The sequence below is a fragment of the Saimiri boliviensis genome, chromosome 4, assembly GCF_048565385.1.
Source record: "Saimiri boliviensis isolate mSaiBol1 chromosome 4, mSaiBol1.pri, whole genome shotgun sequence".
NCBI lineage: Eukaryota > Metazoa > Chordata > Mammalia > Primates > Cebidae > Saimiri > Saimiri boliviensis.
Window position 1 is genome coordinate 139819553 of NC_133452.1, and position 25956 is coordinate 139845508.

The 25956-nt window shown below is 52.3% G+C and overlaps 1 protein-coding gene and 1 long non-coding RNA gene across 4 annotated transcripts in view; one reads left to right on the plus strand and one right to left on the minus strand.

The window, feature by feature from the left end:
• Positions 1–7058, minus strand: part of LOC104651283 (uncharacterized) — an 81296-nt gene extending 74238 nt beyond the window's left edge. For 2 of the 3 annotated variants that reach the window (XR_744788.3, XR_012517402.1), the window contains exon 1: positions 4969–5418. This is a non-coding gene — a long non-coding RNA (uncharacterized LOC104651283). Of the gene's footprint in view, positions 1–4968; positions 5419–6997 lie in introns of those variants that run through there. The other variant, XR_012517403.1, reaches the window with a different exon arrangement.
• FOXF2 (forkhead box F2) lies at positions 5530–11743 on the plus strand. The gene is made up of 2 exons (XM_010338100.3): positions 5530–7124; positions 10652–11743. The coding sequence occupies exons 1-2, from the start codon at positions 5942–5944 to the stop codon at positions 10813–10815; spliced, it is 1347 nt and encodes a 448-aa protein (XP_010336402.2). The 5' UTR covers positions 5530–5941; the 3' UTR covers positions 10816–11743.
• Positions 11744–25956: the final 14213 nt, after the last annotated feature.

A 25956-nucleotide genomic window follows, 5' to 3' on the forward strand; every position in this document is an offset into this window, starting at 1 on the left:
CCGCGCGCGGCCGCAGCCGGTCAGGCTCTGGTGTCGGTCCGGTCCGGGGGCATCCGAGGCAACGCCTGGAGACCTCCGGGCGCCTTTGGTTGGTGTCTTCCGTAGCCCTCGGCGCGCACTCTCCCGCTTGCAGTGCCCGGAGTGACCTCTCCAGGCCCCGCGGGCGCCTTGGGTGGGCCCCGGGGGGCCAGCCAGCCCTCCCCAGCGTGTGTGCTAGGCCTAGCGGTCTTCCTCCTGAGCCTGGGAAGACAGGCGGGAGGAAGGTATCCGAGGCCGGGGTCTGCGGAGCAAAAGACAAGCGGACCCCTAAATGACCTCGAGCATCATTGTCACAGCCAGGAGGGCGGAGGGAAGGTGTGTGGAGCTCAAGGGCTCTCCCTGACACAGCCGGGCCCCCACCGGTTGCCAAGGCATCTGCACGCTCTGTCCTTCGACCTAAAGCATGGGGACGTCCCTTCCAGCAGCACCAGGGGACGAAAAGTTAACATGCTGAGGGGCACTGGCACCCACACTTGCTTCCAGGAATATTTGTGCTACAGGCTTCCCTACTTCTTTTCCTTAGCCACTGGAAGCCCACTCCTTCTTTCCCCGTTGGGAGACCAACTGTTCCAACTCAAGCCCCTTCTCTCTGCCTTTTAGAAAAAGCGGACCGTCACTGCTCTCCAGCCTGCTCCCCGCCCCTCAACTCCCCACCCCTAAATGCAGTGGGCTGCAGGCAAAGTCGAAGAGGTGCTCCAACTGGTACCTCCGCCTCTGCACCAGGATCTGGGCCTGCAGGCTTCTGGGCTGGCTCCTGAGAGCAACCGAAGGTTTTGGTTTCCCAACCAAAACGACCCGCGCCCAGCAATTTGGGAAGTGCTGAAGTGGGGTGAGGCTGGTCTTTGCATGAGGGTCTGGTAGACTGGACCCTTTTCTCCTCCCTTCCAAGAACCCTCAGACCTGGCCAGTGGGTCATCCAGTCGTCCCCATCGCTGAGGTCAGGAGATCTGGGGCTATCCAGGGATCTCGCAGGAAGGTGGCTATAAAAGGAGCCCTGTCCGGGACACAAGCCTTTGGAGAGCGGAAAACTCTATCCAAATAAACATTTGGAATCGGGTGACTGGTGTTCAAACCCGGCGGTCTGGGGGTTTTGGACCAAGGAAGGAGGGCAGACCCCAGGAGAGGTGTAAAATTCCCACCCCTGGCCACCATGCTCTCTCCAATCCCTGCCTCTGAGTGTCCTCCTAATGCTGTTCCCATCCGCATTTTCTATTGTTAATCGAACTTTCTAAAGAGGCCTCTGAAGCATGCAGGCTGGTGCTCTTCCTGCGTTTCCTCAATCATGCTGACACCCCCAGGCCCCAGCACTGAGTTCCTGCCGTCCACATTAAGACAGGCCTCGCAGAAGTTCGAGAATTCTCTACACACCTTAACTTTGCGCCTAAATACAGTGAAAACAGCGGTCAGTCTCATTCTGAATTGGGAAGAGGCTTACCTCCGGCCAGCCAGCCAGCTGGACCCAGGCGGAAGGAAGGGAGGGGTGCAGCAGGCGCGAACTGCCGGGAGGAGACGTCTTAGATCTCCGCAAACAGCGTTGATGCGGCGATGCGGATGCGTCTCTCCTGTCAGTAACTGGTTTAGTCTAAGCTATTTCATGTAAAACTCACAAAGGAGAGGAAGCATGCTAAGAATACAAAATTTAAACCGCAATAATGAAGAGATTTCCTAGAATAAAACGCCGATTACAGTACAAAATCAGAGAAACCCAAACTGGTTGAAGTTTATATTCCTTGTGCTGGGGCAGGGATGGGACTTCAAGGGTTGGAGCAGGAAAGGACTGAGAGGCCCAGACCGAGCCAGTCAACCAAATCGGGATGGAGAGAGGACCCATGGCACCGGAGGCCGCATAGTTTTGGTTAACCAAGCAGTGCCTGGGCTGACCCAGACGCATTTATATGAACCATACCTTTCCTTCCCGTAAGAAAAAAATTTTCAAGATTCGTGTTTTTTTAACAGGGAGTGAAAGTGAGTGAAAAACTCACCCTGTAAGAAGGAACCCCAGTGAGGGAGGAGCCATCCTAAGCAAGGCTCTGTTTCAGAGACAAACACAATTTTCCTTTTAAAACCCTGTTTGCTAACCAGAAATTAAGGTATTCCTCCCAGGGATAGAGAAATTGACATAATTTCCTATCATAAGCGTTCTTACTCAAGAGATTTGTATAAATCAGTGATTAACACAAAGCTCAGAGAAGCTTTGCTGTAATGCAGTGGAAAGAGCACTGACTTTGGAGTTCCAGGCCCAGGCTACAGGCTACCTTTGTCACTTGTCCCTGCGTGACTTGTAGCCAGTCACCCAGTCTCTGAGTCTTGGTTTCCTCACCTCAAAAAAGGATGATACCTGGGCAACCTGGTAGATGACAAGATGGTAACTGCAAGGTCTGTAACAAACAGATGCAGGGCTTTAGCAATTGTAGACCTGGGAATAGTTTCCAGGGACAGAAGTGGGGTATCTCAGGAAGAATTTTGGAGAGGAGACTTCCCACTGATATAACTTAAGAAGGCCCCCAAGCTCCATATCATTCTGGAGTTTAGGGTCTACAGGGGCAGCATGCAGACCCCTGCAGAGACAGGAGGCTGTGAGTCAGCAGACCACCTCCAGCCCTATCTCCAATGCACACTGCCTTTCCATGACCCAGCCACCGCTCATAACCCTCAGCATACTGTAAGTGGGATTTCTTGCAAGTTTAGAATTTAGGCAAAATAGATACTACTGTCACTTGGATGGACAAGGGAGCCTTTTAAAAATCCCTTGTAATTTAATCAGCTGAATTGGTAGACACTAAAAGAATCTGGTGTTTTTTGTTTGTCTTGATGAGTACCTGTGGACTTCCTAAAAGCCCAAGAAAGTTGGAAGTATTTTTCTGGAAACTGCCTGCAAAGCTTCCATCCTATTCTTAAAGGATGACCCTATAACCCCAAAACTGGGAGCTGCGTGTATAGAATGTTATCACCGGTCCTGCCTGGAATTTAGTTTGTGCCTTTTATTCTTCAGCCTCCAGGTCCTAAAACCTTTAAAGGCCTGTTCTTAAAAGGTTGGAGCTCTGCTCTCTGAGATCTAAGTACATATAATTTTCAAGCACAGAGAATCAGGGTCCAGGCTAAGTGACAATAGGTGCTGAATGTTCCCAAAGCCCATTGCCCACCACCCCCACCTACAAATGAGATGATTGTCCTCCCCCCCCCCCCAGTTTCTCCCCTGGGCTGATGCCTTTCCACTTCATGCACACACACACAGACACAGACAGACCCACACACACTGAACTCTATGTCAGGAGAGCTCTTTTAAGATCCTATCTATCCTCCCCACTCCAGCTTCTATTTTATTAAAATAATTATATTTTAAGCACTTAAAGCATTAGCTAAGTGAATACATTATATTAACGTTTATGTTTAGTTACATATTTTGAAGTTATTCCACACAAAATGACAAATGAAGGCAAGAGAAAAAATACTATGAAGTACACGGGGACCCACCCCCCAAAACCATTCAGCAGTCAGTGAGAAAGAAATTCTTAGAAAGTGGAAACAACTGCAAACCCCCTGCCCCAACCCAATCAAAACATCCCACCCGGAAAAGAGCGCCTTGTTTCTTTTTTCTATTGTAAATGAGTGGTAAACTGAGTTCGGCTTGGCGGTGTTTTCTTAGCTGACTCTCGGCTACAATCAAGCCCTTTTCGGACACATTCCCATGTAGGTACCAGGGGTGCTCTGGAGGAAGCTGTCGACGCCTGTTCAGCTAATTTAGGTTTTCTTTGTCTAATTACTGTGGAGCTTAGGGAGAAGGAGCCGGCTCAGGGCAGTAAACTGACACTCGGTCTCTGTGTGTGGTATCCAGGCAGGGTTTGATGGAAAAAGCCTGCTTCCACTCAACCTCAGGTCACTGTCTGGGGCCAGCCCCGGCCCACCCCCCTCCCACCTACCCCTCCCCTCCCCACCAGCCCTCTCTGCATCTACAGCTCCACCAGGGCACTCAGCCGGGAGCAGTCCCCCAGCACTCGGGGGCACACAGGGCTCCTGCCAACCCCAAGAAGGCTGCCTCTGCGGTGCAGCTGAAGACTGAAGGCTCTTTGCCTGGCGGCTCCCTCCTGATCACTGCGCAACCTCCCCTTCTCTTGCCTCCCCCATCTCCCCAGGCTCCCCAGCAGGCACACCCAAGAACCTCCATCCTTTCAGCCTAGATGCAATGGGGTGCCCAGCTCTGCCTCCCGTTTGGTCGGCTGGTCTTCAGTACCTCCTTTCTGGGCCTCCCCCTTCAGCCCTTGGGTGGCCCCGCCAGCTCCGGCCTCCTGCTCTCCTCCTCCCTCTCCCAGCTCCTATCCCCTGGTCGGACTACATTTCCCTGCACGTGTAATCCAATAACTAACTGTCGGGTCTCATTGGAAATGATTGCTCCCGAGGGCACATCTCTCTCAGAGCCTGACTCTTACTTAGGGAGGAATTAGCCACAACTGGGGAGAAGTGTTCTCGGACGGGAGTTAGCTGAGACCTAGACCAGTTTTGGGTGGGCAATGTTAAGACAGAGGATGTAAACCTAGTGACAGCTGCACACCCCTTCAGGACTGAATATAAATACAGCCATCTCGCTTATTTCAGGGTCTTTCTCTTTTATTTTTTCCTTCTTTTCCTTTTCCTTTTCTCTCTCTCTCTCTCTCTCTCTCTCTCTCTCTCTCTCTCTCTCTCTCTCTTACAAAACACTAACAGAGGTAGTGGGTAAGGAAGTGAAGCAAATACAACCATGAGTCCCATGAGATCCAGGTCTCCAGAGTCTTTAAACTTGGCCTAGGTTTCTCAGTCCAAATCCCTCTGCTCAAGGTTCCGAAAACGTCCACTAGCGCCATCGGCCCGCAACCTTGGGGCGCCCACAGTTGCCCTAACAATTGTCGGGGAGCCTGCAGGCCCTGCCAGAAAGAGAGAGGATTGGCACGTTACCTTTGGGCGTCTGGCACCCCGGCGTGTGGCTGAGGGCGGCAAAGTCTAAACGAAGTTGACAGATGGAGTCAGTATCGGCCCTGGGGAGGGCGCCCAGGGAGGCTCCGGGCAGCCGCACCCGCCGCAGCACCACTCGGCGCCGCGGGCTAGGAGGAGGAAGGGAGAAACGGGGGGTTGGGGGGCGGCGCAGGGTCCACTCCGCGGGGGGCGGCTGGGTCCTGGGATGGGGAGCGGGGGCTGCTGTAGGGGGCAAACAGAAGATTTCACAAAGTCAGAGGTGGTCGAGTTTTGCTAGGGGTGGGGGTCGTCCCCCTAAGGAGATGAGAGTTGAGTCTGTGATCCCGCCGTTTGAAAGAGGGTGGGTGAGGGAAAGTGGAAGAGGCCGAGAGAGGAATGAAAAGAGCGAGGAGACCCTGGAGTGCGGGGAGCGAGATAAGCAAGGGAGGCGGCCGCCAGGTTGGGAGGGGGAGGAGTGAGCGCCGCCGCCCGAGCGCGCCCTCCCCGCGGAGGCGCCGCGCGAGGAGGGGGCAGGGCGGGGTAGGGGGAGGGAGGGAGGGAGCGAGGAGAGCGGCCGGGGAGGGCACGGGAGGGAGGAAGTCGGAGAGACAGAGCGAGGAGCGCTCCTGAAGGGAGACGTCGGGCTCGTCCCCGGGGTCCCGGCCGCGGTCCCACTAGCGCGCGCAGTTGCCCGGCGCCGGCCGCTCGGCCTCGCGGCCTGGGAGGCCGTTGCGCAAGGCAGGGCCCGCGGCTCGCGGAGTGATGCGCCGGGCGTTGCCTCCCGCCCGTCGCCGCCTCCAGAAGCCCCAAAGGAGCTAAGGGAGGCGACGCCGAAGCGCTGGCCCGGAGCGACCACGGCTGCACCCCGGGCGGCGGGCTAGGGCGCTCGCCGGGCTTCTGGGCCGACCCCGCTCCGGCGCCTCCGCTCCCCGCCCGGGGCCCGCCCTCGCGGCCCGGCCTTGCTCCCGGGTCCCAGATGACCACCGAGGGCGGGCCGCCGCCGCCTCCGCCGCGCCCGCCGCCGGCCCCGCTCCGCCGCGCGTGCAGCCCGGCCCCGGGCGCGCTCCAGGCCGCCCTGATGAGCCCGCCGCCCGCCGCCGCCGCCGCCCTGGAGACCACCTCCTCGTCGTCGTCGTCGTCCTCCGCCTCCTGCGCCTCGTCCTCGTCCTCCTCCAACTCTGCCAGCGCCCCCTCGGCTGCCTGCAAGAGCGCGGGCGGCGGCGGCAGCGCGGGCGCCGGTAGTGGGGCCGCCAAGAAGGCGAGCTCGGGGCTGCGGCGGCCCGAGAAGCCGCCCTACTCGTACATCGCGCTCATCGTCATGGCCATCCAGAGCTCGCCCAGCAAGCGCCTGACGCTCAGCGAGATCTACCAGTTCCTGCAGGCGCGCTTCCCCTTCTTCCGCGGCGCCTACCAGGGCTGGAAGAACTCCGTGCGCCACAATCTCTCGCTCAACGAGTGCTTCATCAAGTTGCCCAAGGGCCTCGGGCGGCCGGGCAAGGGCCACTACTGGACCATCGACCCGGCCAGCGAGTTCATGTTCGAGGAGGGCTCGTTCCGGCGCCGGCCGCGCGGCTTCAGGCGGAAGTGCCAGGCACTCAAGCCCATGTACCACCGCGTCGTGAGCGGCTTGGGCTTCGGGGCCTCCCTGCTGCCCCAGGGCTTCGACTTCCAGGCGCCCCCGTCGGCGCCGCTCGGCTGCCACAGCCAGGGCGGCTACGGCGGCCTCGACATGATGCCCGCGGGCTACGACGCCGGCGCGGGCGCCCCGAGCCATGCGCACCCTCATCACCATCACCACCACCACGTCCCGCACATGTCGCCCAACCCGGGTTCCACCTACATGGCCAGCTGCCCCGTGCCCGCGGGACCCGGGGGCGTCAGTGCGGCCGGGGGCGGCGGCGGCGGAGACTACGGGCCGGACAGCAGCAGCAGCCCAGTGCCCTCGTCTCCAGCCATGGCGAGCGCCATAGAATGCCACTCGCCCTACACGAGCCCTGCGGCGCACTGGAGCTCGCCTGGCGCCTCGCCTTACCTCAAGCAGCCGCCTGCCCTGACGCCGAGCAGCAACCCCGCAGCCTCTGCAGGCCTGCACTCCAGCATGTCCTCCTACTCGCTGGAGCAGAGCTACTTGCACCAGAACGCCCGCGAGGACCTCTCAGGTAATGCAACGCCCTCCAGCGCAGCCAGCTAGGCGCATCGCCTCTAGGCCTCCAGGGCTGGTGGCCACTGTCACTGGCACAAACAGGGACCCCGAAGCCAGGAGGTCTGAGGGCACTGGGAAAAGCACATGTTGGAGAGAGCCTCCTTATTCGTGGGAACAGGGATGGGGTCTTACTGTCCTCGCAGTATCCTTGGCCAGCAGCTGAACCTTCAGAATCGTCTGGCTGCTGTGAGTATGGTGTGAAGTCCCCTGGCCTTCCTGGGTCGATGGGGGTCCCTGTGCAGGAGACTGCAGGTCTCCCATTCCGAGTCTGACTTAGCTTTGAAAGAAGGCATGTGACCTTTGGGGACTTTGGTCAGGAAGCTGTGTCTAGTTCCGTTTGTCCTTTTTTTTTTTTTTCTCGAGTTCATTTTGCTGTACTTTTGTCCCAAAGTAAATGTGAGAATCGGAGATGTTCTGTATGTTGGGCTGTGTGTAGGGAGATGTTTGCAGCTGGGCAAGTGTAAAGAGGAGGGCGTGAGAGGGACAGAACTGGCGCCCAGGATCTTTCACTAAAGGGACATTTGCCATTGGAGGGGGGCTCACCAAACTGTTTAGGTCCCCTCCCCTTCCCTGCCTCCCCCCTACAATGGACACACATTGATGATACAGGTCGGGGGTGGCAGGACCTGAAGGACCCTGCTGGGACTCCCATGATAAATATGCCTGCCCTGTGGATGCCACTTGTAGTGTAGCTGGTTTACATTGTGTTGGTCACAGATTATGAAAATTTATTGACTTGCTGAAGGTGGTGAGAGGTGGGAGGAGATGGTGGGCATGGAGGAGGGAATTTGAATATTTGGCCAGGTTTGTCTGGAGAATAGAGATAAACCCTTACAACCCCTCCCTCTGCGTACCTAGGGCTGCAGATTAAAATCCGATGGGCCTGCCAGTCAAAGGCAAGGCCCCAAGCTGCTGTCTCACACTGGTCTCCCACAGCAATGAGACAGTGACTTGCAGGGTGAGGCATACTTTCTGTGTTCCTGAGCCGGTGTGCTGCGGGAGCACCAGGGGAGAAGGAAAGCCCAGAAATGGGCAAAAGATGTTGGTTCCCTGGAGGGTGAAATTTCCCAAATAGGCCTTTTAAATGTGGGTCTCAGAGGTTAACCAAACAAAGACAGTCTCGGCAGGACCACACGGGAGAGGATTTTAGCCTGACTTAACCCACTGAGAACAGAGTCTTGTTCAATTTTATGGGAATTTCAACAAGTAACCAATACAGGCGGCCTTCCCGTCTTATTTGTGTATCCCCTTGGACCAGCTGTCAATCACACACACACACACACACACACACACACACTGCCCTCGGTGGGCTCACCCCTTCCTTCCCGGCCTGCCTACTCCTCTCCCAGCCTACCGGCTGTCCTGCCAGCTCTGCTGGCTCTCTCCTCTCCAGGAAGGCCCAGGCTCTAAGGCTTCATAGCCTTGGAGAAACCATACTCTAGGAAGAAAAAAAAAAAAAAAAAAAAAAAAAAAAAAACAGGAAAGGGACTTCTGACCCTTCTTCAAGGCTGCTCTCTCACCATCCCATACATGGGGAGCATGCACAAGCTCCCAAAACTTCGGGATCTGGATACATGATTCTCTTGGAGCGGCTGAAAAATGCCCAGCGGAGCAAGCAGGCTTCTGTGCCTCTGCCCAGCGGCCTTCCAGCCTCCGGGGCCAGCCTTCCCTGGGAGTCTCGCAGAACTCCTGACCGAGTCTGGGAATGCTCGGGAGAGACAATGTCTCAGTCCTGACGTGTGACAGGGACCCTCTGCCTTTCCGTCCTCGCCGTCTTGCTCCCGTCCCTATAGAATACCCACCCAGCCCTGTTGCCGTCTCCCGGGAACACCAGAGGCAGAGGCTTCCGAGGAGCGGGCCCGCTGTGAGAGGACCCTGTGGGGCCTCGTTGGGAGTGCCCCTCCCGCTGGGCCGGGGCCACTGAGACCTGGGGGCCTGCTGAGGCGCCGGCAGGGAGCAAGGCAGTCTCCACAGCACACAGATCAGCACAAGTCCCCCGCGCACAAACCCAGCACGACCCTCCCTCCCCCAGGACCCCACAGGGTCCGTGCCCTCAGGTCTTAGGCCGGGTGGCCAAGGTCCTTGTGAGCGAGGGCTGCCCTGGGGTCCTTCATTAAGCCCTGCCAGCCTTTCAGGAAGGAGCTCGGGCTTTTATCATTCTGCCAGCATATCAAAGCGTCGACTGCTTCCTTAGCCCTCCGCCTGTATCCTGCTATTTTGTGGTCCAGGACATGGCATCAGAACTTGCTTTAACGCACCTGTGTGCAGAGCGCCGCGCACACATCGGGGCTCGCGGGCCAAGGCAGCTGCGTTAGAGCAGCGCGGGGCGTGCTCCGGTGGGTGTTGTGAGCAAGGAAGTAGGCACCGGCCGCTGAGCAGCCGGCTGACTCCGTCATTGCGGGGACACGGCGCGGCCAAGGCCACGCGAGCAGGGCCCGAGCCTGGTGGGCCGTGGGTACGGTTTTCTTGCACTGAATAACTGAATCGGGCCTGAAGCGACGTGCACTTTATGTTCCCCACACCACTCAGGTAACTAAGACCCGGGCCAATGGACCTAACCCAGGCCGGTGCTGAGGGCCTGGTCCAGTAGCCACAGGGGCCCAGTGCTCAGGGCACGGCAGGCCGACTGTGCCCTGGGGCAAGAGGCGCCGAGAAAACAAAAGCAAAAGCCGGTGGCAGGTGGGGGTCCGGCGTCCGGCAAAGGCCGGGGGCCAGGGAGCCGCCCCGGGAGAGCAGGGTCTGGGCCTTGTTTTTCCCCCTCCAGTCTAGGGCTGCCTCGGGGACTCCCCACGCTGCCAGTTGCCTCGGACCGAAGGGCATTTCTTTGTGCCCTGAAGTCCTGGCTTCTCTAGACGAAGTCTAAGACGTTCCGGACCCAGGAATATGCCTGTGGAGGGGCAGGAGAAGAGGTGTGTTTTTCTGTCCCATCCGGTCATCTTGCGATTGGGTTTTCTCTCTTCCCCTTTGGCAAAGGGAGCATTCCTCTGCGCTCGCCGCTCCTACCCACAGAGTGAGTTAGGAAACAAGGCTCAGAACAAGGAAGAAGGCCACAATGGTGCTTCTGGGCAGGCGCTTGGCCTTCCGTGCAGCCAGGGTTCCGGGGAGCACAGGCCAGGAGCTCTACCGGAAGGGATCTGGACCCAGAGCCTGGGTCGAGCTGTACCCTACCTGTGCTCATTCTGAGATTAAAGCGCGCGTCCCAGCCTCAGAGAGTAAAGTTGGAATTCCAGGACGTAAGAACCGGCCTTTGAGGGGAACTTGCCCTGTGTTTGTGTGAACATCAAAAAACATACTGACTCCAAAGCCCTTCTATGACCTGCCATTGGCGTGTGAGATGCTTCTAAAGCTGGGTTTTCTCTACCAGTTGTCTAGCAATGTACTAAAAGGCACAGCAGCACCTTTTGCACCCTCAGTCGAAATAAGACACCCCGCCATCCACCGGATGACTTTGTTTCTGAGGAGGCTTCTGTTTTCTTCTTTCAGTGGGACTGCCCCGTTACCAGCATCACTCTACGCCAGTGTGTGACAGAAAAGATTTCGTCCTCAACTTCAATGGAATTTCTTCTTTCCATCCCTCAGCCAGCGGGTCATATTATCACCATCACCACCAGAGCGTCTGTCAGGATATTAAGCCCTGCGTCATGTGAACATGAACGGAAAGGGGCCGAGTAATGGCCGCTCTCTCCTTTTCCCTCCTGGGCAAAGACAAACTGAGATGGACTCACATCGCCAGCAGGCGGATAGCAGTAAGCCACACACCAGCCACTTAGCCAGAATGCCCAGGACCGCGTTGGTCACTGTTATTTGCCTACTGCTGAAAGAAAGACGTCCGCTGGCAAGGTAGTGTCCCCAGTATGAATGCCCGCAGGCTCCCACGTGAGGGAGAGGGCTACTGAGGAGATGGGAAAATATGCCATGTGTAGCTCTGGGATCTTCATTGCCTTCAGTAATCAGGGTCTGAAAAATAGCAGACAAGGGGTGTGTGTGTGTGTGTGTGTGTGTGTGTGTGTGTGTCTATGATATGACAACTTGTGTGCTTTTCAAAAAGGCAGTGCTAAGCACGAGATTCCAAAAAAGCCCCTTCTTGTTGCCTAGCTGAGTTGGGAGAGTCATTTCCCCCAAACACTGCATTTGGATACAGGTGCCAAAGAACATTATTAAGAAATTATTTAGAAACAATGTGTCTAGTTTAAGAAAGTGGTTTTCAGTATTGTGACAATACAACGTTTTTACAAGGTTGTTTTCTACCACCATATTTTAAAGATATTTTTATGACCTTCGTGTATACTCACACTTTGCTTGTATTTTAAAAGGAGGATATATTTGCACTTACGTATACTTTTACAGTTTGCCAAAGTATTTTGATGTAAAATTTTTTTCAATAAAATGTATATAACAAATACTTGTTTTAGGGGGGCAACTTTCTCTTCGGGTACCCTGAGAGCAGTGGATGCCAGGTTCTCCTCCCGCCCCACCCGGCAGCCATGGAACTCTGCCCGCACCCCCTCCAGTGGTGTAATTGACATGGTGTGGGGTCTGTGCCTTGAGTAACACAGGCCAGGTTCTGATTGTAAGTCTTCTCGGAAAAGAAAGAGTAGAAGAAATATTTTCTGTTATTTCTTTCTTTACCTCACCCTAGCTTTTTCTGGCTAAACAAAAACCAGAAGATAAAAGGAACTAGAAAGAAAACCAGGCAGGATACCGAAAGGCAAGGGTTTGATTTGAGGACACCAAGTTTGTGCCCCTTTTGTTTTCTTTCCTGTGCCCAGGGAGAGTTCTGCCTTTTGCCCTCTCTCTGTCGCCACTGACTCGGGTTGACAGATGTGGGGCACAGTGGTAAGCACCCCTCCAGGGTTGGGTGTCCAAAGAACAGCACCCTGCTTCTTCCCTTTGCATGCTACAGTTTTGTTATGGGTGGTGGTGGCATGCTGTCAGTAATGGGGCTCAAATCTGAAGACTGGAGGGGAGCCCTGCTGAGCTGCAGGGGTCAGGCTCCCAGCAGGGGAGTTCAACTTCCTTGGGGAGTTTGTTACAGAAGCTGGATTCCCTGACACGGTGCTCTCTGGCTGTGGCCTGTCCCACCCTCCAATTCAGAGTCTGGCTGGCCCTGCTCGGCATCTGCTCACAGCAAGCCTGTCCAGCCCTCCCTTCCTCCCGGCCTCCTCTCCCCGCTCCTCCCTCTTAACCAGGGATTTCACAAGGGAGCCCCTCAGCCCCTTTCTGTTCTTGCTAGGTTTCCCAGTCACGAAGGTTGCAGGCAAAGCTGGTGACGCTCTGGATGGAAGAGCACAACAGGCCAGCTAGGCAGAAGGACTGACCGTCTGTCCCAGCGGCCCGTCAGCGTCACCGGCTGTATTGAGGATGACAGGCCTGAGAGAAGCAGAGAAACTCTGCCCCCATCTCCCTGTGCATTTTCCTCTCAATTTGGGGCAGGATTTCTGTTCTTATTTTTTGCTTTTTCTTTCCTGACTGAAAAACTCACCTTTGTTTCTCATCCTCTAAAAGGTCTTTCTCCCAGTCACCAGGCTTTTGGCACCCCCTCTGAGGAGCTATTTCACACCCCAAGGTTTTTGTATTCTAAGTGAATTTCAGTGCAAAGAGAATCTCCTAAGTGAAACATCTTGTTTCTGAAAGTCTTAACCACCTTTCTAATTTTTGGGCTTCCTTCCTATATCTTCTAAAATTAAGAGATGATTTAAACATTTTTTTGTCTCTCCATTATCATATTTGCAGTAAAATAAGGCCTTTTTATTTTCTTTTATAGTGAGCTACTCAGGGGCCTGCTATAAATTATGAAGTCAGTTTCAGAGTTTGCTCCGACCACAGTGCTGTGTTTACATTCCTTCCGAGGCAGCCGGCATGGTCGTAATTTATATCCTAAACACTTGAACGTAACTTGTTTATACAGAGAATGACAGGACCTCAAAGAGGAAAACTGCGCCTGCCTGCCTGCCGGGCCGCATCGGGAGGCCCAGCGCGCCCCCTGGTGGCACGACGAGATCCGCCCAAGGCGACTCGGGTTCTTTCAAGCTGTGCAGGAACTTGACGAAATGATCCATTTTGTGGTGCTTTCCAATAGAGACATTCTTAAGTATCTCACTTCCATAAGGTTTGCTTTCCAGTTTTGGTTTCTTCTTTCTTCTTCTTTTTTTTTTTTTTTTTTTTTTTTTGAGACAGGGTCTTGTTCTGTTGCCCAGGCTGGAGTGTAATGGTGCAATCTCAGCTCACTGCAGCCTCCACCACCTGGACTTAAGTGATTCTCCCACCTCAGCCTCCTGAGTAGGTGGGACCACAGGTGCGTACCACCAAGCCTGGCTAATCTTTAAATTTTTGTAGAGACAGGGGTCTTGCCATGTCCCAGGGGTGGGCTTTTTTCTATTTTACTCTTTTTGTCTACTGCAGGCGTCCCCAAACTACGGCCCACAGGCCGCATGCGGCCCCCTGAGGCCATTTATCCGGCCCCCCCGCCGCACTTCAGAAAGGGGCACCTCTTTCATTGGTGGTCAGTGAGAGGAGCACAGTATGTGGCGGCCTTCCAATGGTCTGAGGGACAGTAAACTGGCCCCCTGTGTAAAAAGTTTGGGGACGCCTGGTCTACTGTCTTATCCTGAAACCAGATCATGATTCAGTAAAAACAGGCCTGACCTTGCTCAGCAGGTGCTAATGCCCTGAGTTGCTACATATATACTTCATTTCTAGATTTCTCCCCAAATCAGGCCGTTGTTTTGTTTCATTTTGAGTCATAATTGCTTCTCTCCTAACTGTCCCTTCCTCAAAGACACACATACCTACAGACTTATTTATATTTATCTCTTTTTTTTTTGAGAAATATGCAGTGCTTGGCTTTAAATGTTGCTCAAATATGAGTGATTAATTTGAAAGCAAGTGCTACCCCTTTATAAGTGAAAATAAATGAACTCACTCAACTGGGGATAAATGCCTCAACTGTTTTTCCGTCAAATGGATTTTGAACTTAGAGTTTCTGCTCATTGGCAGATTAAAGTGGTATATTAAAAGATTTGATTGTTTTGTATGAGAATGATTGTTTGTTTGTTTCGTTGGAGCTGTATGCATAAAGAAAGAAGAAACCAAAAGCAGATAACTACTCAGCACCATGCACCGAGTGCCAGGCACTATGGCTGCCTCCCTAAGTCTCACAGGTTATCTCACTTAATCCTGTCAATATCCGTCTGATGTGGTGATGTCAACCGTTTACAAATCTCTACTAGGTCCTGACTAGGTCCTGGCTTTGTGGGGGTTTGACCCACGTCTTCTGATTTCAGTTTATTTCCCTCATGTCTCCAACATTGCCTCTAAGAATTTTGCAACTGACGCTGCAGATATTTGAGTGGCAGGAATCTTCACTCTGAAGCAGCAGTTCTCACACTTGAGTGCATATCAGAATCACCTGGAGGGCTTGCTCAGCACAGGCTGCGGGTCCACCCCCCAGTTTCTGATTCAGTGGGTCCAAGGATGTGCTCAAAAAGAATTCCTTTTAAGTTAATGGAATAAGGTGATGCTGATAATGTTGGTCCCAGGACCACACTCTGAAAACCCCAGCTCTTGAAAGGCAGTTTGAATTATAGATTCTTTTACAGGTTCCAATGGATCAGTATTAAGGATAGCCTATTAACTGGTTAAGCAAATATCTGGAAAGGTTTTTCGAATTAGTTTGTTTATTTACATGCCTCTGTGATTGATTATTGGTCCCTAGGAAAATGCAAGGCTTAATTTTGAACCCTAGGCCAGAAAGTAGAATCTTCCCCAGGTGGAATCACCGAAGTCTACCTGCCTCAGTGGAACAATAAGTCTAGGTACTTGCACGAAGCACCCTTCGGAATTCTACAAAGAGAAGGAGGCAGCAATAGAAGCAGAGACAGGAAAGGAAACTCCTTTGTTGGTTATAAAAGCTTTTAAGGGTAGAACAGAGAAAAGGCAAAGAAATGGGGCTGTGATCTCAGAAGATAGCAATAGCAATCCCTAGATACAAATGGGTAGGCAGAACCCTGGGCAAAGAAGGGAGCGAGAGAGAGAGAGGAAGAAGGAAAGAAAGCAAGAAAAGAGAAGAGAGAGAGAGAGATGGAGACAGAGAAGAAGGGGAGAGAGGAAAATGGTCAAAAAGAGGGAAAGGAGAAGAGAAAGGGATGGAAAGAGGAAGAGGGAGAGAAAGAGGAAGAGAGGGAGAGAGAAGGAAAGGGAAAGAGAAAGGGTGAAGAAAGGGAGGGAGGAGGGAGATGGGGAAGAGAGAGACAAAGAAAAGAGACTGGGCGAGAAAGAGAAAGAGGAAGGGCAAAGACAGGGGGAGTGCGAAAAGAAGGAGGAAGGAGGGAGAGAGACAGAGGGAGAGGAAGAGTGAAAGCTGGAGAAGAGGGGAGGAGGTCTGTAGAGGAGGAATCTGCAGACATTTCCTGAGCTCCTGTCCCTGGAGCTGAGCGGCAGCCCTGGAATCTGAATTCCTGTCCTCTGAGGCCATTACCATCTCTCCAGGTCCCCAGTGCCAACCCCTGGGCTGAAAGACCCATGGACTTCCGTTTTATTTGGCTCGGCCTGAATTCTGGGAAAGTAAGTGAATTCTCTAGTTGTGCATGCTCAAATTTCCTGAACTGCCACAGCAACTTATAGAGAATTTAGGGAGAACAATTTGACTTACATTTTAGAACAGGCATCCCCAAACTTTTTACACAGGGGCCAGTTCACTGTCCCTCAGACCGTTGGAGGGCCGCCACATACTGTGCTCCTCTCACTGACCACCAATGAAAGAGATGCCCCTTCCTGAAGTGCGGCGGGGGGGGGGGGGGGGGGATAAATGGCCTCAGGGGGCCGCATGCGGCCTGAGGGCCGTAGTTTGGGGACGCCTGTTTTAGAAAGCGGAAGTCAAATTTTTGGGGAAAATCTTCAGGTCGCAAGGACAGGCCACGGTATTGGCATTAAAGGGAATTAGCAGCTCCTTCCCGAAACAAACACTCTCTTTGTAGATTCGTATTATACCTAATTACTCTGCATCATGGTGATTAATTCAAAACAGGCACTGACTTATTTAGAATGGAAATATATTTTAATATATTTTATAGGAACGGAAATACATTTTACCAAACTTGCCTCTATGAAACACTATCTTAGCAAGGAAAAACACCACAAATGTAGACACAGGGCCAGGGAGGGCCAGGGCACACAGACGTCAAGGTCATTGGGGAAAAAATGAAAGTCCTGGAAGTTCTTTGTGAGCTCAAAGTGCCCGGAGTCTACAGCAATCCAACTGATAAATATTCAGCTTTCCATGTCCTGGGGGACGTGTGTGAGACACGGAGCCTTGGCCATCCCACGGCCACACTGCCAGGCCTCTGGATGTAACTGTCTTCATGAGACAGACAAGCAGAGAGCGGGACAGCTTTCCCTCCAAGGGGCCCATCCCACCCTCCAGCCTGGGAATGGTGGCCCGGGCACAGCTGGGCAGTGACTCGTCTGCTGGGTGGCACCGTGTCACCTCCCAAAGCTGGCAGAGCAACTCTCCACCCCCATTCGGAAACTGCTGTGGGTTAGGTGGAGTCCAGGCCTGGAGTGTGGGGAGAGGAAGACCTGCCTTCTCGCTCCCCTTCAGCAGGTCCACCAGCACAGGGCGAAAGTGTCAGCAGACCGTGTTGATGGACTGACTGGGCCCCAGCATGTGCTAATCCCCCCTAAGAGCTGTTCGTCAAGAAGGAGGGGAGGAACTGGGCCTGCTGTTAGCACAGAATTGCTTAGCTGGGTTGAGACCCAGGGAACCAGGCCAGGATCTGGCATCTCAATAGGGATTCCACAGACACCAGGTTGGCTGACAGACTCACTCTGGATGACGCACTTGCTCACAGCCTGAGAGCGTGCACAGGAGCCCAGCAAGCTCTGAAAAAGAAACGCCCATGGCCGTCCTGTGGCCCACCCACCAAGTTCGCACAGTCATCGGGGGCAGCCCAGGCACACTTGATCAGCTCCCTGGACACAGCCACAGGTCGATGGAAAAATGTTCAACATTGCTCATCATCAGGAAATGCAAATTAAAACCACAGTGAGATATCGCCTCCCATCATCTGAATGGCTTTTGTCGAAAAGACAAAAAGTAAGTAACAAGTATTAGCGAGGATGTGGGGAAAATGGAACCTTTGCACACGATTGGCGGGAATGTAAATTGGCACTGCTGTTTTGGAAAACAGTATGGCGGGTTCTCAGTAGACTAAAAATAGAACTGTTGTAGGATCCAGCAGGCCCCCTGCTGGAAATAACTCCATAGGAGCTGAAATCAGTATGCGGAAGAGATGTCTGCTCTCCCAGGTTCACTGCAGCACCGTTCATAGCAGCCAAGACATGCAATCCACCTACATGCCCATCAGCTGATGAACAGATTTGTAGAATTCCCTGTAAATACAAAGGAATACGGCAGTAGTTCCCAACTATTTTGGCACCAGGGGCCGGTTTCATGAAATATACTTTTTCCACAGATGGGGCAGGGGCATTGGGGACCTCTGGAATATGGCATAGCCTTAAAAAAAGAAGTAAATTCTGTCATTTAAGACCACATGGATGGAACCAGAGAACATAAGGCTAAGTGAAATAAGCCAGGCACAGAAACACGACTACCACGTGATCTGACTCATATGGAGAACCCAAGAGTTGATCTCATAGTAACAGAGGAGAAAAGTGGTTGCCAGAGGCTGGGGGAGAGGAACGGATGAGAACGGGGAGGTACTGACCAAAGGGCACAAAGTCTCGGATGGCAGGGGTAAGTTTTAGTGATCCATTATGTGGCATGGTGACCGCAGTTAATAATAATATATGCTAAAAGAATAGATTTTTCTTTTTTTTTTTTTTTTTCGAGACGGTGTTTCGCTCTTGTTACCCAGGCTGGAGTGCAATGGCGCGATCTCGGCTCACCGCAACCTCCGCCTCCTGGGTTCAGGCAATTCTCCTGCCTCAGCCTCCTGAGTAGCTGGGATTACAGGCACGCGCCACCATGCCCAGCTAATTTTTTGTATTTTAGTAGAGACGGGGTTTCACCATGTTGACCTGGATGGTCTCGATCTCTTGACCTCGTGATCCACCAGCCTCGGCCTCCCAAAGTGCTGGGATTACAGGCTTGAGCCACCGCGCCCGGCAAAGAATAGATTTTTCACATTCTCACCATTAAAAAAAAAATGGTAAGCTGGTGAGGTGATGGTGTTAATTAGCTTGATTGACTCTGCAACGTATATATGTAGCTCAAAACATCCCATCATACCCCATAAATACACAAAACTATTTGTCAGTTAAAAATTAAAAAGAAAAAAGCTCCTGTGGTTCTTCTAATGCTCAGGCCATGCTGCTGGAGTGCAGGATAATGTCCGTGTTTTAAAGTGGTCCTCCTTCCAGGACAGCTGTCTGCTTATAGCCGCAGCTGCCTTCTAACTGTCGAACAAGGCTTCTACACCCTGGTACACTCGAGCAGATTCCCACCATCACCTCAGACCCTAACATGGAGATCTCTGGATGGGCCTGGGGCTCCCTTGGTGATGGCTGCTCTAGGGCCATCTCCCTCAAGCTGGGCATGTGGCCACTGAACCCCTAGATCCCTAGACTCTGCAGAAGAAGGAGGCACAGCCCAGCAGGTGCCAAGCATATTAATCAGTTACTCAGGCCCTTTTCTAAGAGAGACGGAGAGGGCCGAGCATGAGGGCAGGAGCTCAAGGAAGGAGGGACACAGAAAAGGAAAGGCATGGCCGCGCCAGGGAAGGGTGAGGCTGTGAGGACTCAGGTCACAGGGACGTGTCCCTCTGTGCCTTCAATGTCTGCACCCCAGACACCGGGCCTTGCCTGCCCAGGGCCTCTTCCAAGGGCAGTTGTCAGTAAGCTCATTGGCGTGGTGGCAGAGGCGGTTCATAGCCCTGTGCACTAAAATACAGTAGTACAGCAGTAAGGGCCACGCCAGGGCTGCCCACATGACTGGAAGAGGACAAAGCCAAGGATGCCCAGATCTCCAGGCCAAGCACAGGGTAGGCACGGCCTAAAGAAAGCACACACACACACACACACTCAAATACACATACACACACTCATACACATACATTCACATACACTTATATACACAAACTCATGGACACACACTCATAGACACACATACACACAGACACATGCATAGACACACACAGATACACAGACACACACGTAGACACAGACACACGCATATACACACAGAGACACACACATGGACACACATAGACACACATACATAAACACAGACACAGATACACACATAGAGACATAGACACAGACACATATAGACACAGACACACAGACACACATACACAGACACACATTCATGTACACACACACTCAGAAACACAGATACACACATATATATTCATGGACACACACATACACACATAGACATACACATAGACACAGAAACATATACACATAGACACATACACACATGCACACAGATACACGGACATAGACACACAGACACACACAGACACACATATACATACGGACACACAAACATACAGACACACATTCACATAGACACCCACAGACATAGATACACACAAAGACATGGACACACACAGACATAGACACACACAGTCACATGTACACACACAGACACACATACACAGATATACACATAGACACAGACATAAACACATAAACACAGACACAAATGCATAGACACACACATGTTCACATAGACACAGACAAAAACACATAGACAAACACAGACATAGACACACACATATTCACATAGACACACGTAGACACAAACACATAGACACACACATTCACATAGACACACATACAGACACTCACACAGACACACATAGGCACTCACACATAGACACAGAATCACATAGTGACTCACAGATGCAGACTCACACATGCACACAAACACACAAAGACACACACCCACATAGGCACTCACAGACACACTCACACACAGACATAGACACACACAGACACACATACGGACACACATGTAGACATAGACAAAGACACACATAGAGACACTCATAGACACACACACAAAGACACACACACACAGACATAGATCCACACAAGACACACACAGAGCCATGGTTATACTCACAGACACAAACTAACACACACACACCAACACAGAGACTCACATAGACACTCAAAGATAGATACACACACACAGACATACACACACAAGGATATAGGCAGGCAGACATATAGACACACAAACATGAATGCACAAAACCTAACACACAGAGACATATGGACACACACAGACACGTATGCTGAGATATGTAGATATACAAAAGCATGCATGCATGCACACAGATGTACAGAGCCACACAGACATATACATATAGACACACAAATACATAAACATACACAGACTCACACAAACACACACATACATGTAGACATGCAGATACACAGAGACACAGGCCTACACACACACAGAAACACACACACACACTCGCACACAATCTGCTACTCAGTTGTAGGTCTAGCTGCAAGCACTCAAGGCTGGCATTCCATCGTGCCTGCCATCCTCCCAAATCTCCAAATCCACCACAGTGGTTTCGTCATCCTCTGAAGTTTCCTTTTTTCTAATGACAACCCTGCTCTAATCCCAGAAACAGAAAGAACTGCCTCTTTTCAATTAAAAGGTTGCTTTTGTTCTCAAAGGCCAACCCAAGCCCCTTGGCCATGGACAAGGCCACCAGCTAGAACCACAGCACAAGGCCAAGTCTCCCAAGACAGACTAGGGAGGGTGCCTTCTCCAGGAGCCCAGAGCCGAGGCTGGCCCGCTGTCTGCATGGACTGTGGAGAGGACCTGGTGGCTCCAGGAAGCGGTGAGATCCCGGGGCTCTGACTCCGGCTCCGAACATGGAGTGTACCCTTGCGATGATAAGAACAGGGTTCTTATCAAGGGTAACCCCTCTTCCTCTTAGATGATCCTTCCTTTTCAAGCAAGTTCCCGTCCCAAGAGGAATGGGGCAGGTGGCCAGGCTGGGAGTCCTCTACCTGAATGTGAATCTCTGCCAAGGAGCACCTGAGAAGCAGAACCAAGTAAGGAGGCTTTTCCAGCTTCAGGTCTTCACCGTGGGCACCGGCTGCCAGATCAGTGAAGCCCACAGACAGGCCACTCTGGGCTGTAGGGCAAGCCTGGGAATAACAAAAGAACCCATACTAAAGATAACATCCCAGAGATGGCTGCGGGCTGTCTCCCTCCCTCGGCCCCAGGAGTTCCTTCCAGACAGCAGCCCCGAAGAGGCTACGGCCCAGAAAAGCCATAAGGCATCTGCAACTGAGTGCCACAGATTGGGTGATTTACACACAGAAACCCATCATCTCAGTACTGGAGGCTGGATGTTCAAGATCCAGGTGCCAGTAGAGTTGGTTTCTGCTGAGGTCCCTCTCCTTGGCTTGCATACGGTGTCTTCCCCCTGTGTCCCCAAGTGCTCTTCCCTTTGTATCTGTCCTGATCTCCCCTATTTATGGGGACACAGTCATATTGGACCAGAGCCCACCCTAATGACTGTTTTAACTCAATTTCCTCTGTAAAGGCCTTATCTCCAAATGAGGTCACTGGAAGTTAAGACTCCCACATACTTTTTGGGGGAGGTGGGAGTGTAAAGAACATAATGCAACCATAACAGTTGTAAATCAAGCTCACATCTGGACAGAAACATACTTGAGTTCTAGGTCCGCAACCCCAGGCCTTCACCACTGCCCTCGCAAGCTCCAGATTAAACAGGTTCTCAGAGAGCCAGACCAGCGAGGCCCATCCCTTCTCTCCCTGTGCGCCTTGAGCACTGAGTGGCTTGGAAGCTAGATGCTATTTCCTGCAGAGAGAAAATGCTAGAGCCAGCATGCCAATGAGCTCTAAGTCCTCAGCACGACTGCATTCTTCTGGGGAGGGCAAAGCCTATAGTTATGGACTCCACAAGTCCCTGGGAGAGGGAGCACTGTCCCTGAAACTGCATCAGGCATCCTCTAGGCATCAAGGCACTCACTACCCCAAAAAAGAAAGAGGGCAGGGCAAAGGTTTTTTCACCTTTTTGAACTGGGATGAGCTAGTGCTCCGTAGGCACAGTAGAAACACTGGGCATTAAGGAGGCAGCTCTCATGGACCCCAGCTCACTGCTAGCCGTCTGTGAATGGGATATTGATGAGTCTTAGGAAGCAAGTATTACTACACCCACTTCCTCGATGAGCAAGATCATTCACAATCACATACCTGGTGACCAGGACTGCTGAAAACCCCACTTGACTCCATCGGCATCGGAATCGGGCTGGTCTGGGAAAGGACAGGGTGGCAGCCACAACGGGGGAGACTTCCTGGCTGGGCCCATGTGCCCCTTGAGCTTGACAATTGGTGAGATACACTCAGTATACACCAGGGTGTTTGTCCACTAAGCTCATGAAAGGCCCAAGACACAGCCCACACTGGAGTGGATGTCATCCGCTCATTCCATAAGAATGGAACTGACCCTCAGCTGAGCGTGGTGGCTCATGCCTGTAATCTCAGCACTTTAGGAGGCTGAGGCAGGGGGATCATTTGAGGTCAGCAGTTTGAGACCAGCCTGGCTAACATGGTGAAACCCCATCTCTACTAAAAATACAAAAATTAGCTGGGTTTGGTGGTGCTCGCCTGTAGTCCCAGCTACTTGGGAGGCTGAAGCAGGAGAATCACTTAAACCCCGGAGGCGGAGGTTGCAGTGAGCTGAGATCCAGCCTGGACAACAGAGCGAGACACCATCTCAAAAAAAAAAAAAGGAATGGAACAGACCCTGGCGCCTGAGGAGGCTGGGCAAGGCGGTGTGCATGGCCTCCAGGACTCCCGCCCTTTCCACTGAGGTCCCAGGGGAGGGAAAACAAGCTGCTGTGAGCACCCCCTGGGCCGTGTCTCCATCAGCTTAACCCCAAGTGAGAGGCCCAGTCTCAGCTCCCCGGAAGTGAGGTGGGAGGGTTGGGCACTCAGGCTGGGCAGGCTCTGCCCGGCCCTCAAAGGCCAACTTTCCACTCAGGGCACAGGGGAGGAGGAAAGCAGGAATCCCCAGGCAGAGATCTGGCTCGGCAGGATGGGACTTGGTAAGAAGGGGGATTCCAGAGAGGCCTGGAGAGGAGGAGGACCTGCCCTCAGTGTTCAAAACCAGAGTCTGGCCCAGTCTCCCTTACACAGGACTCAACCCTCTCCCCCACAGGGAGGGTGGGGGTGCCATCATCATATCACCCCCAGGGAACTGAACCAGGCTTGGGGAGACAAAATCTGTGTGGCCCTCTGGAAATGGGGGCCTGCAATTTTCCTGCACTGCCCTCTGACTTTCACCAGGCATTCTCTCCTTTGCCCTTGAAAGACTCTTTTTCTCAGCCCCTAGCAGAGGCTGAGTCACTGAGGGATTTTAATTTGGAAAACAAGATTACCCAAGAAAGAAAGAAACCACAATTCTATTAACAATTATGTGCAGAACAAGGCCAGAGTTACAACTTTCCTTTTCCTTCCGCAAATTCAGTGCTTACATTAGATGAGGCTTTTCAGAATTTTGGAGCAGGCTATAGACTCATGGAGCAGACAAGAGGTGACTTAGGGGTTGGGGGATGAGGTGAGAAGGATGTTTTGATTCTAGTACTTTTATTTCTGTCACCATCAAAGCCCAAATGAAAATGTTAAGTCTGATTAAACTGTTGGGTGCAGGAGAGAGCATGAAGGGCCTTTTTAGAATGAATGAGAGTGCAAGGATGCTCTCTGAGAAACAGCCACAAAAAACATGAAAGGAAGTGTTCCCAGGTAGAAAAAGAACTGAGATGACACCTGGAAATCCTTAAGACCCCTCCAAGTTATTTTGGATGCTGGAGGAGGGGCTAGGGACCCTCAGGGAGCTGTGACCTGAAGACCATCTTGCCTTCCTGACTTTGCCATATTTAAGAGCAGTCCCCGAGTCTGAGGGCAGCAGCCCAGCACAGTGGCTGCAACCAGCTCTGTTTTCCTGTCTTCCCTGCTCATCCTCTGCAGAGCCAAGCTGCCTCTGTCGCTGTTGTTTGATATTTCCAAATCCGGCCTGAAGCAGATGATGGGGCCGCAGGAGGAGCGTCCTTCAGGGTGTCTTGTTTGGTTTGGAAATATTTAAATGTCTGCTGCATTTCCTCCGAGAGAGGAGAAGCCAGGGCCTGTGAGAGAGCCCGGCACGGAGGCCACAGCCCTGCGGGGTCCCCAGCTCCTCGGCGGCCACCTCCCTGGGACCGGATCCCCGGTGCCCCCCACCCACACTCCCACCGTCAGCACCATGAGAAAGTCAAGAAGAGCTCAGAAATTCTCCACCATGTGTTTACAGTCAAGTGACTCAGCCCTGCCCTCCAGTTAAGCCCATGCAGCAATTGTCCATGATTACAGAAACCTTCTTGGCTCCTGGAAAGATTGCCGGCACGTTATTAACCTCAGAGGACAGACACATGTTTTCCATAGATGTATTTAAATGCTGGTGGCCACCACAGATGAACACGGCCTTTTAGAATGAAGGGCGTGTAATTAAGACATAATCTCTTCTGTTTTGTAATATATGGAGCAGTAAATGGCTACTGAGGATGATTAAATTCTCCGTCTTCCCTTTGGCACTTAGGAGCTGCCAAAGCTGCTGGAATCCCAATCGTGGTTCTGACCACTTCACAGCACATGGCAGTGTGGACTCACAGCCAAAGGCTGTTCTTCGGGGACCTGGGCGCCTGATAGGACCTGGGTGGATCTGAGATTTACAGTAACACCCACCTGGGAGCGCAGCTGCCTTGACAGGGGTGAGGGAAAGCAGGCGGGACAGTGATTCGCTGGTAGGGAGTGGGCTTTGTACAGACAAAGGATTGAGCAGGAAACGGCGTGCAGTCAAAGGAGATCGAACTGTGTGAATGCACAGCTCCCTGTCAAAGCTTCCTGCCTCAGGCTCAAGCCAGCGTTGTAGGAAAAAAGCACAGCATGGTTTTCTCACGTTGTCAAGAGACCTGCCCTTGACGGGTTAAAAACCAGAGACTTTTCCCTTTGGACTTCTCCATGTGAGGGAAAATGCAGCAGCGGCACATTTATCTCTGCTGCGTCGAGGTGGGCTGTGGCTGATCATCCAAGGATGTAGATTTGCCATGTTTTGGCAAATTTGAGTTTCCGTACTGAGGTTCCTGCCAGAGAATAGAACCCTGAGCTCTTTCTTATCACAAAGCTGATTTTTAAGAAATATTATAACATCCGTGAAAGAGTACTCAAAGACACGGACCATCTATTCGAAATCCTATCCTGAGCTCACATGCCCACAGGAGGGCTAAGTACTCCGGGGAGAATTCTTGGCACACACAGTTGCCCCTCTGAGTCAAACCTGAGCCCACATTAAGGGACATTATAGGGATGACTATTGATGCTCATGGTGTGTTTATTAGAGGAGGCCTAAGGTCATACTCTGCTCCATCAAGGGTACTCCTTAGGCACCAGTGCATTTCAAGTCACGTAGCAGTGGTCACATCTCAGCCTGCCTGCCTCCTGTAACTACAGAGCTCTTCCGTATGCCGTTGCAGGCTTGTCCTATGGGTCTCCCTTGCCCCTGACTTCCTCTCTGCTATTGAATATATCTCCACAAGCTGCCTAAACCTTTCTCTCTTTTTTTCCCCGCGTATCTTAGAAAGCTTCTGTGTCAGTCTTTAGTTTTTTGAAGTTGTTATTTTGTATTTGAAATTTTATTCCATTTTAATGAATACCTGCATATTGTAGATATACAGTGGATTATATGCACGAACATGGAGAGTGAAACCAAATCTCCCTTCCTCTATCACAG

What these genes read in the sequence shown, in the direction of transcription:
- FOXF2 (XM_010338100.3), top strand. Translation starts at nt 5,942, where the DNA reads ATGACCACCGAGGGCGGGCCGCCGCCGCCTCCGCCGCGCCCGCCGCCG. An exon ending in CGCCCGCGAGGACCTCTCAG is followed by an intron (nt 7,125 to 10,651) that starts GTAATGCAACGC and finishes TTCTTCTTTCAG; the next exon opens with TGGGACTGCCCCGTTACCAG.